The 17,523-nt window shown below is 35.6% G+C and overlaps 1 protein-coding gene across 1 annotated transcript; it reads right to left on the bottom strand.

The window, feature by feature from the left end:
• Window positions 1–1,183: 1,183 nt before the first annotated feature.
• ICOSLG (inducible T cell costimulator ligand) lies at window positions 1,184–13,208 on the bottom strand. The gene is made up of 5 exons (XM_044666848.1): window positions 12,872–13,208; window positions 9,223–9,495; window positions 5,864–6,055; window positions 3,289–3,324; window positions 1,184–1,408 (listed from the first exon to the last, which is right to left on the bottom strand). Exons 1-5 carry the CDS (start codon window positions 13,191–13,193, stop codon window positions 1,398–1,400), a joined length of 834 nt encoding a protein of 277 aa, XP_044522783.1. The 5' UTR covers window positions 13,194–13,208; the 3' UTR covers window positions 1,184–1,397.
• Between the last annotated feature and the right edge of the window lie 4,315 nt (window positions 13,209–17,523).

Genomic DNA, 17,523 nt, shown 5'->3' with positions numbered 1-17,523 from the left:
AAGCATATTACATTATTCATATATATTTGTGTGTATGTGCTGTATTTTCAAATAAATTTAGCCTACTTTGCAATTCTCCAAGGTCTGACAAGTCTCTCCAAAGTGCTAAAAAGTTTATGTGTTTGTGTATAAATGCACATACTTATATGTGCACATGTATATGTAAATGAATCTGTTATTCCATTGATTTGGATGTTTTTATCAAGGTCCTCTCATTCTGTACAACTGTTGTTAAAAGTTCTTTGATAAGTTTGACACAAGAGATACTTCTTGGCTTTCACCTACATTTCAAGAGTACTTAATGTTGGAGCAATCAATCCTTCTACCAGTTATCCTCTTTTCTCTTTTTTTTAAAATACATTTTCCTTTAGACATCATTGAGTTCAATATATATTTAAGATTGGGTCTTCCTATTCCATTTAGGTTGGAAGTACAGGGGCTACCCAGACCCAGTCCCACTGTTGTTCAGCTCTACTGACCAACTTAGATCTGCTCAATTTGTCAGGCAGCCTTGATGGTCCTTTGCTCTTGGAGACTCACCATGGCAGACACAATGTGGACCCCAATCAAATTAGCCTCCTGCAGCTTAGAACTCCCTAGCTCAAGAGATCCATAGCCTCAGCCTGTCTGGTAGGAAGCATTAGAGGCATTTACCCTATTTTATACTCTACCATATTTTCATAGAGTATGACACAGAGAATGAGAAGGAAGAAACAGTTAAGGAATCATTCCACAGTCAGTAGCTTTCTCCCAGCGCCACACAGGTCCTCTCTGATAAAGTCCTGGAAAGTGTACAGTGCAATCACATTCTTTTAAAACTAGGTATTATTGTCTCTAATGTCATTTTTCCCCGTTTCAGAAACTCCATACCAAAGGGTCTTATTTCCATATTTTGGTTATTCTTGAAGCTGAATTAGATGCAGTCTGAGGTCCCAGGGATGATAGGAAAGAATAAAATCATGAAGACTTAGCATTTGCTCTTCAATTCTACCATGGTCAATAGTTAACAAAAAGAGGAAGAAGCTTCTTGGGTTCTTCTATTATAGAATGCTGTGAACTCTTTAAAAAACATTCTTGAATTAGCTGCATTGTCCTTCTACTTGTCAATACTTTTCAAGAGTGGTCACCATGACCTTCCAAAAGTACAGTAATATTCCAATTCCTCAAAGATATATTTCCAGTGTTTTGCATTCCAGATAGCTATCATTAATCGTGTTTGGGAGTTGAGTGGATAGGTAGAAGGCAATCATTTCCCCTCCTTCCTGCTTGAAAGAGAATAAGTCATTTTACCCTTGTACCAGAAGGAAGTTTTGTCAAGCAGCCCCCAATCAAAACTGCTTTTGTCATGTGGTAATTTATAGCCAGGTATTTTGTAGTCCATGGAGATGGCTTCTCCTTCAACTGTAGTCTTGATCAGAAAAGAAAAGGAAAGGGAGAAAGGTGAATACATACAGACTCCCATTTTAATAAAAATAAGGTATTTATACATATACATTTATGCATAAAATATATATTTATAAGCAATCATACCTATGTAGCATTTTACTTATGTTTTCTAATTTGAGACTCACAGCAGCCATGAGAAACAGAAACTATTATTATATCCATTTAACATAATGAGGAAACAAATGACTTGCCCAGAGTCAAACAACTAATCATTTACCTAAGGCAGGATTCAAACACATCTTCCTAAATCTAGAACTGTGGACTACAGTGTTTGGGCTTTTGTATCTGCCTTTAGAAGGAAAAGGAAGTGATTGGTATGGATTAAGTTATTACGTCACTCAGGGCACTCAAAAAGCATTCTCCAAATGAAGAGATTTTTGGAAACAAAATGCAAAGGCGGCCAAACATCTGGTCCTTTCAAATAATTTGGGTGGAGTCACTTGTTCTTCAGGATTTTCTGTTTATCCTGTATCCCCAATTTGCCCATAGTATTTTGTGTTGTTTTTAAATTAGAAATGAACTTTCTCACTAAAACATTGAAATAAAAACAATTAGGATTGCAATCGGTATTATTTCTATTACATCAAACCACTGTTTTTCACATTACATTTATGGGAAAGTGGATTCTGGGTCACGATCTAGGAAGCAACTCTCCTTGTGTAAGACTGATCCCTCTGTGGTTATAAAGTCAGGGGAGCATACCAGTAATTGTTCTGTCAGCAGAGGTTACCTGGCTGAAGGACATAGAATGAGGTGGGGACAAAGCATCATGCCATTCCTAAGTAACTTGCTTGCTCTCTTCCTCTGTGTAGAAGAAAGTACCTTTTTGCCACTACAGAACAAAGGCTATTTGTGATAACTCACACTACGTGGTACTTTAAAAGTTTACAAAGGGGGGGCTAGGTGACTTAGTGTTTGGCCTGGAATCAGGTTGACCTAGTTTCAAATCTGCCCTCAGACCCTTCCTAGTTGAGTGACTCTGGGCTTAACCTCAACTGTCTAGCCCTTACTGCTTTGCTGCCTTGGAACCGATACTTAGTATTGACTTTAAGATAAAAGGTAGGGGTTAAAAAAAAAAAAAAAGCTTAACAAAACACTTTCTTTACGACTATGTTGTAAATGAATAATTCCTCAGTTCAATATTTTCTCCAGGACTCCTGGAGAAGAAAAATTGCAATTATTGCCTTCAATGATAGTGGATTCCCCTCAAGCCTATTCTTTTTTTTCTAGATTTTTGTCAAATCTGGCATTCTTACTTTATAGAATCTCAGTAATCTCTTTTCTGAAAGGAAGGTTTTTAGAGGAAATACCCAAAAGAAATGATATTTTACTCTAAGGATACATTAATCCTGTTAATGTCTTGTGATATAAACAATGGTAGGACCAATGTGGAATTCCTTTTAGGAAAAAAAAATTCAAACCCAGGTCATAGTGCTTGAAATATCCTGTCTCTAGGCCTGACTCTCACTCCACTGAGCTACCCAGCTGCCCCCAAATTAAATTAATTTTTAACTTGCAGGTTTTCATATTTCTGAAATGGAAATTACCCTTTGGAAGGGGCCTCTCCAAGCAACCATGTACTGGTATTGATTGCCCTAAAGCATACTATTTATAGAATAATTGTTTATTTCTTTATCTTAAAGCCCAAAGCTTAAAGGTGCCCATTTAAATTTCTAAAGAATTACTAGAAGAATGACTTTTTCTAACCCTGCAGTCTAGATAAACCAAAGGCTGTAGTCATTTTCCAAGTTGAAAAAGACTATTATTATAAGGACTTAAAATTAATTTATAAATAACTTTTCTAAGTGACATCAGTTTCTATTTAGTTTCTTTTTTTCTTACCAATAGCTTCTGCCATCTGTGTATTTCTGTTGGGACCTGTTAAAACAGAAATTATGTTACCAGAAAGGAGATAGACTAAAGAAACACAGAAAACTTCTTTCTTCCATTACAGTGAGCATTCTTTTTACATGTTGGGGATTTTGATGTCTGCCCTCATTTGCCATTTCTCTCCAAACATTGCCAAGAATGGAAAGACAATTGGCTAAACGAGTTAAAAATTCAAGTAAGTTTTTTTTTTGCTACTGATGATTGCTACTTCATTCTTTGAAAATAAATTTTTTATATTTTATTTTTTTCCAAATACACATAAAAATATTTGTCTAAAAATTTTAGTGTCAAATTCTCTCCCTCCTTTTCTTCCTTCACCCTTCCTTTAGAAGGCAGGCAATTTAATAGAGATTAACTATGTGCAGTCATACAAAGCATATTTCCATATTAGCCATGCTGTGAAAGAAAATACAGACCAACCCCCCCCCCCCCAAGAAAAATAAAGTTAAAAAAGTATGCTTCATTTAGCCTCTACTGGTTCTTTCTCTGGAGGTGGATTTATGACTTCCTTCTTAACATGAACAGTAAATTACTAGTTTTAAGGAAAAAGATTTTTTTTTACAATTCTAAGTTTTAAATTATATAATTCTATTTGTAAATGGATTGTATATCTAGCATACTGTTAACTAGTATCAACCACTATTGGTTGATTTTGGCAGAGGTGGTAGTATTTGAAATTAATTGTTGAAATGCTTAAAATTCATAATAGAAGAGGAAACTCCTGGGTAGCAAATATGAACTGAAGGTAGAAATAAATTTTTGGTCTTTGGGGAAAGCAACATTGGCTTTTATCCCAAAGTCATAAGAATAAATTTAAGTATGGTCCTTCATTCTCTGTAGAGTCTCTGAAGCCTTTAAATAGCCAACTCAGGGAATTAAGCTTAGCAGACTGGCCAGTGCCAACTCTTCCTTTTGAAGCCATTTCTAGGGACCTTACCTTGGTTCCCAAAGCTTTTTGGTTAGACTTCTTTCTAGATATCCCTGTTCACTGAGATCCTAGTGCCTTCTGCACCTTCTTGGCCCTCAGCTGTTTTTTTCTCCCTTAGATTCAGAGACATGCCACCCTAAATTCTTTATTACCCTCTCACTTGTTCAGGGGCTACCACCTTAGCTTGCTAGTTGGTCCTTGTCCTTTTGCCTTTCCTTTCTACACATAGCAGTCTCTGCATATGGAGTTATTTACAAGGAGTCAAAGCCATTGCAAGGGAAAATAAAATAAACAAATTTAGAAATAATATGAATGGTAAAGGATTTGGAAGTTCACGTAAAAAAAAATTTACTTTAATCCAAGACTAAATGACATTTGTTTTTCACCCTAATCCTTAAAGGTTCACAGCTCCATCTTGATTCTTACTAGCTATATCTAACTCCTTTGTTGTCTCAGAGGAGAATGACATCTTCTGTTCCTCTCCTCCATTAGAATGTGAGCTTTTTGAGAGCTAGGACTTTCTTTTGCCTTTTCTAGTGCTTAGTTCAATGCCTGGCACAAAGTATGCTTATATACCATTTGACCAACTACCCCAGAGTATGCCCAATGCCAATTTGGAACTTTCCTACTTGAGTGCTCTGGATCCAACTAGTTGATCTATGCCCACAATTCTGGATTCATATTTATAATTGAGAAGATCCCAGAAGACATACTAAGCTTTTGTTTATTCTATCTACCTTGGTATGTAATCACTTGGTTTCTAATGTCCTTGCCATTTTCCCACAGGACAAATAATGAAATACAAATAGTAAGTTTCAGAATTACTATCACTTCAAAAAACAGAATAATTAGCCATTGCATATAGTTCACTCCCAAAAGTCACAATAGTTGATAGCTTTCCTTGCAATAAGGCAGGGTAGAATTCATACCTTTTTTCCTCAGAATCAAATAGAACTTGGATTTTCTTTGAATTCTTTTTTGTTTTGTTTTTGGGGTTGGTAGGTAATGAATGCTAACAACCATTGTAGCTTAATCTGTCTGACTTCTCCCATCACTACATGCTAATTAAATCTAGACTTGTTTAATTGAGACAGAATTGCATGGAAAACTATTCTGTGTCGTTACTAACAAAGATTCCCAATTTTTTTTGGCATAGTACTTCTATTTTTATTAACCTGTTTTTGAGGGGGAGGGTTAGGTTTTTTTAGATATGTGACGTGTTCAATCATTAAAGAAGGATTCACTTAGTTACTCTAAAATAGATTCCATTCTGTTCTGTTTCCTAAATTCATATTACTTCTTAACTCCATCTAGAAATTATAGTTTTGGATGTCTATCACTTTGGTAGTGAGCTACTTAGCAGTCTTGATTTTTACTGGAATGCTTTGTTGGAACCAAGGAAGCAAGATAAGAGAAACAGCACTCCAACTTTCTAAAACACAAAACAAAGATATTATGTGTGTTGGCAAACTGCTGCTTTTCATGAATACAAAAGTTCTATTTTTTAAAGAAACAAAAAGAGTGTGAATGAATGTTATAACCTGTTTGACCCATGTGAAGAAAACTTATAGCATTAAAAAGGATAAATTTTTAAATCACCTGTATAATTTCCATAGCGATGACTCTTTTTACATAGCTGTATACTAATAACTGAAACCACAAAAAGCACAAATAAAATTCCAATTATAATAAAGATGGCAGTATTTGATGTTTTCTCAGATGGTCTAGGCTCATTTGGGATGGTGGTGAATTTTAGTTGTCCTGTGTTTCCACCTGGAGAAGGGAGAAAGCCTGAGATTTAAAAGTGAAGAGGGAAACATTTATTAGTCATCTCAAAGACGGAGATATGAGATAGTATATTTAAAAGTATTTCACTACCATCATCAACCTTTACTTTTGAAAATTATAAACATTTAAGAAGCTAACTTTCTTCATTTCACTACCTCCCTCATTTAATTCCCAAATCTTTCTAACAGCCAACAATTTTAAAGGGGATATTTTAGTCGAGTGGGCACAAAACAAAAGATTTAAGATGTACATCATTTAAAAAAAGTGCATACCATAGAAAAAAACATTTTTATGTTATATATCATACTACAAATACTATAAATATAAATAAATATATGATACATTATTGTATATTATATATAGTTATTTATATATATGTCTAGACATCCCTTACTTAACGAATTAGCTAATTTCCTAAAAATGCAACTATAGGTGAAACAAATATGTATGGGGCAGTTAATTTCATAGAAACGAAGTTGCAAATGGAAGATGTTCTTGGACAGCCATAAATTTGGACTAAAAATCAAAGTCTCTAGTATCAGAGAACTAAAATATGAAATCAACATAGATAAGTAAATAAGAAATACATATGAAACAATAAAGCATGAGAACCAATTTGTAGGCTTCTGAAGTAGTCTAAGAGAGTATTGAACCTGTGCGAGCTGGTGAGATCATTGAAAGATACTGTAAAGAGAAAAAGAGAAGAGGGCACAGGGTAGAGTTAGGACACATTTAGGAGGTAGCACATTGGTGAAGTTTAAGGAAAGGATGCTGAGAAGTTAGACAAACAGAAGAACTGGGATATGTGGTATTCAGTAGGAGAAGGTGATCAATACTGTTAAATGAGGCAGAGCAGTCAAGAAGGATGAAAACTGAGAAAGAGCCATTGGATTTGACAATTGGGTGACTGATAAACCTAAGAAGAACAGCTTCAGCTGAGTGATGAGATTAGAAGCAAGATTTACAATCTTGAAAAGTAAGAAATGAAGTAGATAATGATAGAGTGAGGGGATGGAGGATAAGACCCAGAAAAAGTTTTTTTCTTCTTCTAAGGATTTTTCTTCTTCATAAGGACTTGTGGATATTTGTAGATCTCAGGGAAGGACCCGGGAGTCAGGAAGAGAATGAAAATTAGAAAATAAAAGAGAATGATTGTAAAAGCAACCTAATTCGGATAATGGGCTGACTTAAGTAAAGCGGTTAGTTCAGGTAAGAAGGGTTACCACTTCATTGGAATTTGAAAAAAGGAGAATGGGGGTTTTGAGACATAGAAGAGGGAGAAGAATGAGGTCATAGCAAATTTCCTTTACTTTCTTAGTCAAATGAAAGGTAAAATTCTCTGTTATGAGGAAGATAGCATGGGCTGCCTTAAGAGATAAGAAAAGTTTCGGATCAGTGACTTGGCATGGAGTGTGATTCCCCCAATTGAGGAGAAGCAAAAGGATTGTTTCATTCCAGTGTGGGCCAGGTTGAAATTAGATAATGAATTTTTGGTAGACCTAGTCAGAACAGTTGTGAGCCTTTTTTTCAGAAACATTCTATAGCATGTAAGAGAAGGCAGTGACAGTTTGTTTAATCTATATATCTTCTGTTGGTTAATTAAGATTTACTTTGCTTTCTGGAAGAAAATTCTCTCTCTACTCCTAATAGAGCTTCCAAGACCAGCTTGTGAATGAACCATATACCATTTAGGAGGCTTTGAAAAGTTTGAGTTAAGTTTAAGTGCTAAGAACAGAGGCAAGACTGTGCTTTTAGTTCTTCTTTGTATCATCTATTCTGTAGGTCAAATATAATCTGGCAGAGAATTCTCTGGTAAATCATACTTTTGTACTAGTACTGTATGCATAGACACAGAAGCCTAGCTTTGGGTGAGACCTCAGAACCATCTGCTTCAAATTCAACCTAAGCAAGAACCCTCTCAATAATATTCCTGATCATTATTCATCCATATGTATTCCCCAATATATGGCATACTTGAAAAAGCATAGGCTTTTGAATCAGAAAAGTTAGGTTCAAATCTTTCCTCAGTCGTTTCTTACCTGTGTGATCTCATACAGGTTACTTAAACTTTATATCTATTTTCTCCTTTATAAAATGAGAGGTTTAGACTATACAGTCCTTCCAACTCTAAGTATAAGATCTTCTTTATACAGATTGTACTGTTGCTTTAGAATACTTTACATACACTTTAGGACTTTACACACACATTGGGATGGCGTAATAATGGAGTTTTAAAAAATTATACTTAATGAACAATTTAATTCAAGTAGACAGAAACAATTTATGAATCACATTAATCTCATAACCTTTGTCTTCCTCAGTGTTCTCAAATGTAAATGAGAGGCCAGCTAGGTGGTATAGTGGATAGAGAGCCAGGCTTGGAGTCAGGAGGACCTGGGTTCAAATTTGGCCTCAGACATTTCCTACCTGTGTGATCCTAGGCAAGTCACTTCACTCTGTTTGCCTAGGCTTTGCCCTCTTAGAGTTGTTACTGAGACAGAAAAAGGGATTAAAAAATGTAAATGAGGATCATAATAGCACCTATCTTCCAGGACTGTTGTGAGAATCAAATATGGTAATATTTAGGGGCAGTTGGATGGCTCAGTGGATTGAGAGCCAGGCCTAGAGAAGGGAGGTCCTAGGTTGGATTGAGAGCCAGGCCTAGAGAAGGGAGGTCCTAGGTTCAAACTGGTCTCAGACACTTCCTACCTGTGTGACCCTGGGCAAGTCACTTGACCCCTATTGCTTAGTCCTTACCACTCTTCAGCCTTGGAACAATACACGGTATTAATTCTAAGATGGAAGGGAAGGGTTTAAAAAAAAAGGTAATATTTATAATTATTTATAAATTTTTTTATAAAAATATTTATAAAGTGCTTAGCACAGTGCCTAGCACATAGTAGGTGCTTAATAAATATTCATACTCACTCTACTCTCTGCTTTCTACCCCTTACTTAAAGACTCACTGGAGTGAGGGGAAATCATTACATCCTGAAGCAGCCCATACTGAGTTTTAATTTGCTCTGAAGTCATCTATCTTTCCTTTGTTCCAGGAGTTCTCAGAATACTCTGCTTATACTCAAATACTCTTTCCCTACCATCTTTGGGGAATTGTGTGGAAAGTAAAAAACAAAAGCACATCTTTCCCATTTGACTAATGAATGACTTACTTTTCCAAACTGTTAGGTTTTGCTGTAGATTCACATTTTCTATACAGCATTCAATACTGATATTAGGAGTCCATTCGATTGTCAGCACACTGAAGACACTGAATAGGCCATTCTCATTTTTGGTGACAGTTTGTAGAGTGTGATTAAGCAAACTGTTATCGGTTTTGTTTACCCAGTAAACTTTGGGCTCTGGAAAACCGTTGTGGGAAGTGCAGGTAAAAGTAACTTCTGTATTATTAGTCTCCTCAGCCACTACTGGTACACTGAAGTTTGCTTCAGAAGAAAAAAAAAAAAGAAATCACATTAGGAATACAACCAAGGGTCGGAAATTCACCAGGGAACTGTTTCAAGGATGGGGAGCTTCCCAGGATGTTGGGCTATATAGGTAACATTGGATATGACCAGAGGATGAGATTTCAGCAGAAAAGGCAGTGCCCTAAGAGGGGAGTAACCATCATTCAGGGTAAGCCTGAAATACTTTAGTGGCTGGTAATAGGCAAACCCTCTTTTCCTCCCCCCAGGACATTGTGCTTTCCCCAGGAAGTAAGTATTACAGAAATACTTCTTTAATGAGGCTATTTTTTTCAATCTTGACTCTGATCACCTTTGTGTTTACTAATATTTCCCTCCAATATTGAAAGCTAACTACATATTTAAATATGAAGGGAAATGATAAAGGAGATACAAAGTCATCCCCATCTACAGATGATATAATGGTCTACCTAAGGAAGCATAAAAAAAATGGAGATTTTTAATGCCTTTGGTAAAATAGAAAGTGACAAAATAAATTTATACAAATTATCTTTGTTTCTAAATAGCACTGATAATAAAGGGAAAGTGTGGAGGGTTGATTTGTGTGTATGTGTGTGTGTGTTAAGAATAGTGCCTGTTGGATAGTTCATCAAAGTCTTTTATTGTATCACAAATAAATACAAATTTCAAAAATAGACGCAGAATAAATGAATCTGAACTAAGAAATTCTTTTTCTCTTCTCCTTAATTGACACTGAAGTCTCTCCTAAATTATTTCTTTCTGCAGCAGTTTGACATAAGGAGTAAAGGGATCTATACTTTTTAAAAAGGATATGATAGTTTACCTCTTATTCTCTAATATGGCTCCTTCAGGTCACACTATCTCCCCTTCTCCATCCCCCACCCCCCAATTTACTTTGTAATCCAGGGACACTGGCCTCCTTGCTGTTCCTTGAACAAGGCACTCTGTGTTCCTATTCTATTAATTTTCACTGTCCTCCATGCCTGGCATTCTCTCCTTCTTCATTTCTATTTCCTAGTTTACCTGGTTTCCTTCAGGACCTAGCTAAAATTCCATCCTCTGCAAGAAGACTTTCTGGATTCCCTCTGCTTCTAGTGCCTTCCCTCTAAGATGACCTAAAATTTTTCCTGTTCAAGTCATTAGTATATAGCTGTCTCCTCTATCAGATTGTGAGCTCCTTGAGAGCAGACTGGTTTTGCCTTTTTTCTTATCCCTAGCCCTTAGCACAGTGCCGGGCACACAGGAGACACTTAATAAATGTTGTTGACTTATCTCTCCCATCGCTCTCTTCTTAATCCTGTACAATCTAGCTTCTGACTCCATTATTCCACCAAAACTATTCTCTCCAGTGATATCTTAGTTGTCAAATCCAATGGCCTTTTCTCAGTTCTCATTCTTCACCACTTCTCTGCAGATTTTGACCCTGCTGATCACACTTTACTCCTTGATATTCTCTTCTCTTTAGGTTTTTGGGTTCTCTTTGCAGTTTTCCTGCCTATCTGACTGCTCCTTCTCAGTCCTTTGCTAGATCCTCATCCAGATTCTGCACTCCTACTATAGGAGTTTTACAGTTCTTTCCCCTCTTACTCTCCTATACTACTTCATTTGTTGATCTTATCAGTTGTCAAGCATTTACTGACTATCTTTACATTGATAATTCTCAGATCAAACTATGTGGCTTTAATCTCTCTGCTGACTTCCAATCTTGTATTTCCAACCTCCAGCATCATAAACTCAACATGTCCAGAGCTGAATTCATCATCTTTCTCCCTAAACCCTCACTACCCCCCATCTTCCCTATAATACCTTCCCCTTAGTCCCTCAAGCTTACAACTAGGTATCCTTAACTTTTCATTATCTCTTACCCATCATATGCAATGTGTTGCCAAGGCTTGTCCATTTCACCTTTGCAATATTTCTTGAATACAACTTTCTCTATTCTGACATTGTTGGTGTTCTTATGCAGATCCTCATCACCTCAGACCTGTACTATTGCAATAGCTGTCTATTGGTTTTGCCTACTTCAAATGTCTCCTCATCACAATTCATTCTTTATTCAGTCACCCAAGTGCTTTTCCTAAAAAAAAAAAAGCAGGTCTGCACCATGTTGTCACACTACTCGATAAACTCCAGCATCAAATACAAAATCTTTTTTTTGGCATTCAAAGCCCTTCATAAACTAGCCCTCTCATACTTTTCCAGTCTTCTTACTCTCTACCAAAGAGTACTTTGATCCAGTGATGCTGGCCTCCTTGTTCATCCGTCAAGACACGGCTATCCCTCATAGCCTGGAATAACTTTATCTCATCATCTCCATATACTTTCCTTGATTTCTTTTAAGTCCCATCTAAAATTTCATTTTCCACAGGAAGCCTTTCCTAACTTTTCTTAATCCCATTGCTTTACCTTTTTAAATTATTTACCATTTGTCCTATATTTAGCTTATTTGTACTTATTTGTTTGCTTATTGTCTCTCCCATTGAATGGCAAACTTTTTGAGGGCAGGGACATTCTTTTCCCTCTTTTGGGGTCTTCAGTTCTCAGCACAGTGCCTAGTACATAGCTGGGGCTTAATAAATGAACTTACTGACTGATTAGCTTGATTTGACCATGGGTATACTTCTTAATCTTCCGGATCTAATTTTCCTCCCTTGTAAAATGAGGTGTTAGGTTAGATGACTTCTGATATAATTTCCAACATAAAATTTATGATTTTACGAATGCCAATTGACTGGATGTACAAGAATATCAAGGTTATGGTTCTTTTGGCAATATTTGGTGCATTAGGAATAGTCAAGGGAAAAGAAAAATTCAAGTTGGAAGAAGTTCATAATATAATTGGGTCTATTTCCAACATTTTTTCAACAAATCACTTTTCTGCCAGGCTAAACAAAACCCTGGTTGTTTGTAGAAATTAAATATTTCCTCTGGCCAGGACACTAGTATGGTCTTAGGTAAAAGACTCTATGTACTACCTACATTCAAGGTGGTAGTTCATTGCCAGAGGTTTGTCTACCAGTTGATGACTTTTTTTGGGGGGGGAGAACTAATCATTCATAAAATCTACAAAGAGTTGAAAAATACCATAATAATGTGTTTTATCATAAAGGGAAAGGTCTTTGATTTCATGAGGTTGGGAACTCTTTCCATAACTCAGCTATAAAACTGAATTAATTGACTTGCCCATGGTTACACACCTAATAAGTGTCAGAAATAGGATTTGAACTCAGATATTTCTGACTATAAGGCCAATATTTTATCCATTGGACCCCAATGCTTCCCTACTCTTTCAATGAAAGCATGGATTGTTATAGGATTAAAATAGTTGCCCAAGGCATTACAAATAGTTAAGAATTAAGTTTCTCTATTTCCTTACCTGCCACACGGAGAGTGACTACGGATTGGAAAAGAATCACATAATTGGATTTATCTAGGACGATGCATACAAACTCCTGTTCATCTTTTGTGGTGATGTTAGACAAAAGCAGAGAAAAATCTCCTCTTTCCATTTTTTCCAGTGTCAGCGATGTCCTGTTCTGATACTTAGAATCATCATATTGGGAAGAATTCTCACCAGGAATATATGACTTTACAGATTCTGGTGGTGTCTTCGTTGTTTGCCAATAAACACGTATGCTATGTAAGTCGAAATGTTGTATAGGACTAATGCAGCTTAGTTCAACGTTGTCACCTACCATACCATGTATTTCTTTCATTATAACTGCAAAGGCAAAAAGAGTGGGAAATTCATTTGTGAAATGTTTCTCTTAGCCTTTCAAGTTATTGATATCTCTTGTAAATATGTCTATAAATATTATTTTACAAACAATGCCTATAACCACAATACATTTGTACTTAATAGAAGATGGGATACTGTTAAGTAAGGTTTCTCAACCTATTACTCAGAAGCACTGGAAAATCTAATAATCGCAGAAAAAGACTCAAAGTTAACATTAGCACCAAGGAGAATGCTGAGGGAATGAGAAAGGGACTGAAATTTTATAGGATCTGGAAGAGCCCTTAGAACTCAATCTAGTCTAATCTCTCCCTCTCTAAATTTTGAAGAAGTCGGTGTGTGTGTGTGTGTGTGTGTGTGTGTGTGTGTGTGTGTGTGTGTGAAGTCCTTTGTCCAAGTTCATAAAGCTGGTAGGGGGGGAGACCAAAACTTAAAGTCTCCTGACTTTTGGCCCAACATTGTTTCCACTAACCAAGTGATGAATATAGACCAAAAATGTCCAGAACTGACAACCCTGAAAGCAGGTACAGAATTATTGAAATATACAGGATCCTCTACAATTTACGCCATTGTAAAGGGGTATGGGGTGTAAAACAGGTATTTGTAATTCAAATGATAGTATATTGAGTGAACATTTATGCTCAACTTTGTGTTTATTCTGTTCTTCATTGCAAAGAACTATGGACACATGCTTAATCAACTGTATTAACACTCATGATTTCTAACCCATCTGGGCTGACTCGCAGTCGTAGTATTTTTGTGGTCTCCCATTAGTTAACATTCTTTAGCATACATAGGAGGAAGCCTCAGAGGGGTCTCTCTAGTGGCAAAATATTATAATCAAAGTTGCACTGAACTTAAAGAAATACTTGAATAGAAAGTTTCTCAGCCTCCTAATGACTGGGTAGCCATTTTAAAAGCATGATCTCTGCTCATTATGAGTGTGTGCTTTAACTTTAATTTAACGTTTGTGACATTTCTCTTGAAAGCTTCATGATATGCCCTGAGAAAACTAGAAATAGCTCCTAAAACAGGCCAGTTGGAAATCACTACATTAATTATTTCTTAATATGTTGACAATAAAAATATGATGGCCCTGAAAAGACTTTGTAAATAGTATTTAAAGCTACTACGAAGGGGTAAGGGAGAACAAGCATTTATTAAGTGTCAGACATTGTGTACACACTACTTTACAGATATTGTTATTTGATCTAAGAGTGTTCAAATGTTGCTTATTTCCACATAGAATTATTATATGCATCATTTTTTGGCTTTTGGAACAACTTATGGATGAATTAGAATATGATGATGTTCAAATCAAAATAGATTAATATGGCCTAGGAAGAGCTCATTTTTATAAGGCTTTTAGTTTCCTTCACTGTTTCCCAAGTTGATTTTTTCACTTCTAAATTCACAGAATCTATAATAGATTTTCTTGCTTCCTCATGTTAAGGAGCTAATTAAGAGAAATAAGGAAAGATATACAATTTGTTCTTTTTCAATATTTTATCACTATGGATGTGATTTTATCTATATTTTATAGGTCTCCTTAAAGTATAGAGCAAGGACAAAATGGGATATCCCATCTAGTCTACTTGTTTCATTTATCTGACTTTTAAGAAGTCACCAGTGACACATCCTTCTCTATCCTAATAGATATATGCTCTCTAGCTCTGTCACAGTAATAACATGAGAAAGGAAAGCAAAGTATTATTATATTAGAAACTCCTTTTACTCTAGCAGTAATGGGCAAACTTTTTAAAGAGGGGACCAAAGGAAAGGAAATGTTCATCTGTGTTATAAAGAAATGGGTGTCCTAGGGGAAATAATGGATACCAGTGAATATAACATCTGTCAGTCTGTTTCTAAGGCAACTCTTTAGAAGTTTCATTGTATTGCATCCTACTCGTCAGATTAGGAATAATGTTGCACTGCCAGATAGAGCATTTCAGGGGACTGCATCTGGCTATCTGGCTGGCTGGCTGTAGTTTTCCCATCACTGCCTAAGGAGTTAAGAAGTGCTATGGGAAAATGCTTTGTGGAGATAAATGTTGCATTGGTTTTTGGTGAGGATAGACCACTTTCATTTTTGTCTTTTTGTGTAGGCTGAGGAAGGGGAATGCTTACGTGATATGATTTCAAGAATCCTGGAAAGGTATTTTACTTCATCATATTCAATCTTAGCTGGTAGTAGAGCTCTATCATGCTTTCATTCCTTTAGTTTGGGACTTTAATATGAGGACTATTATTTCAAGTGGTTCTCAATAATTTACACATTAGTGTGGTAGAAGGATATCTGAGCCAATTTTTACATGGTAGATTTGGAAAATAATGAATATTAAAGGGTAGGGGAGACAGAGCACCAATGAGGTCAAAAGAGTATACAGAACTGGGCAGCTAGAACCACTACTACCTGTCCCATAATCTGCATAGGGTCAGTCTACCTTGGCCTTTGGGTTAGATCCAAATAGAGCTCAGTGTATTGTTCTATGGGGGTGGTAGTGGAGGGAAATGCACATTATAAAGTAATTTTTCATTGCATAGATTTGTAACAAACCCTTTAAATATTACTTAGTCAAATTACTTGACTCTGTGTCCAAAAACAGTGAGTCAATTGTTATTTCAGCTACAAAACAAAATGGAAAAATATTTCAAAATTCTCTATTAGAAGTTTCCCCTCCTCATGGTCAAATTCCTACTCTTATATACTAAATTTTATTTAAATGATTTTATTTAACTTGTTCAAAAGAAATGATTAGGATAAGCCAAGGAGATTATTAGTTATTATTATCCATGCAACCCTACCCATATTCATTCAATTACTCCTTGACCAGAACCTATAACTACAATGTGTATATATTCAATTTGTAGAATTAGTATGTTCTGAAAATTTTCTCCAAAATTTAAATTTTTACGCATTGAACCTTACTTTATTATTGCCATTAATTATAAAATTGAAGATGTTTTATTAGAAAACATTTTGGTGCCAGTACAGAATGAAATTATATAAGATTGCAGTAAAACTTTTATTATCACACATTTACAAGTAATTATTTCCTAGAGACATAATAATACGATGATATTAAGTCATGAAATATCTGGCATCTTGGGTTATGTTTCTGTCCCCCCACCTCCATTTCTTAGCATAGGATAGTGAGAGTTTAAAGTAACTGTAACAATTGTAGGTTAACTGAGCAGAATACACTGGATTACAAAGAAACACTACTATAATTCTCCCCTGTTATTCAAAAGGAGGAAAATAGGCAGCTGACTTTGTCTATCAGGAGGTTGTTTTCTAGCACTTTGTGGAAACTGCTTGTCCTTAGAAACAAAGAGGTATATCAACCCAGGGATGCAAAAGGACATATAGCCTTGGCAATCGCAGCAATAGATGCTATAATGCAATGATTCATAATTTCAAAATGAGGTTTTAATTGCAAAAGTGGAATGCAACAAGCATATTTGCTGCATTTTCTCCTGAGGCAGAGATGGATTTTATCTAACTAAGAATTACAAAATTTAGGAAAGTATGAGTGTTTTTGCCTTTAGGAAATAGCTGAGCCTAGTTTGTAATTTTGACTTTTATTTTTTTTCAGATGGAAAGATAGATAAGACTAAAGGCTTTTAAAATTAAATGAAAGTTCTTTAAATTAAGCAACTCCTACCATTAAAAATTTGGAAGGTCTGGGAAATGATTTCATTTTATCACTATGCATCTATATATCTATGTCTATGCCCAAATGGAAATATTATGGACTTACCAGCTCTCAGAGCACCAAGAAAGAGCAAGAGGCATTCAGTCCTATAATAAAATAAAGAACAAATAAGTGAAACATTAGTAGTACAGTAGATAGAGCTCTGGAGTTAGAATTAAGAAAGCTTGAATTCAAATTCAGCCATAGACACATACTTGCTATGTGATGCTGGGCTGCCTACCTCAGTTAACTGATCTATAAAATGAGAATAATAATAACTACCATCCAGGATTATTGTGAGGATCAAATGAGATATTTGTAGAACACTTTGAAAACCTTAAAATGCCTAAAGCATATGTGAATGCTAACTAATATTATTATTAATAACTATCTCACATAAGGAAACCATGAACCATAAAAACTGACATTGTGAGGGTGAATATATATTATATAGATATAAAAAGGAAATTTTATTTTTTACAGGTCAACAAACTCAAAATATTTCCAGGTTATATCTGGATCAAGGAAATACCTAAGTGGAGCATGGGGGGATAGTAAGTGGTAACATCTTATTTTCTGTGTTAAAGTAGCCAATAA

This window comes from Gracilinanus agilis, chromosome 3 (assembly GCF_016433145.1).
Source record: "Gracilinanus agilis isolate LMUSP501 chromosome 3, AgileGrace, whole genome shotgun sequence".
Classification (NCBI taxonomy): Eukaryota; Metazoa; Chordata; class Mammalia; order Didelphimorphia; family Didelphidae; genus Gracilinanus; species Gracilinanus agilis.
The sequence above is the reverse complement of the archived record's forward strand: the minus strand, read 5'-3'. Positions and strand labels throughout refer to the sequence as shown.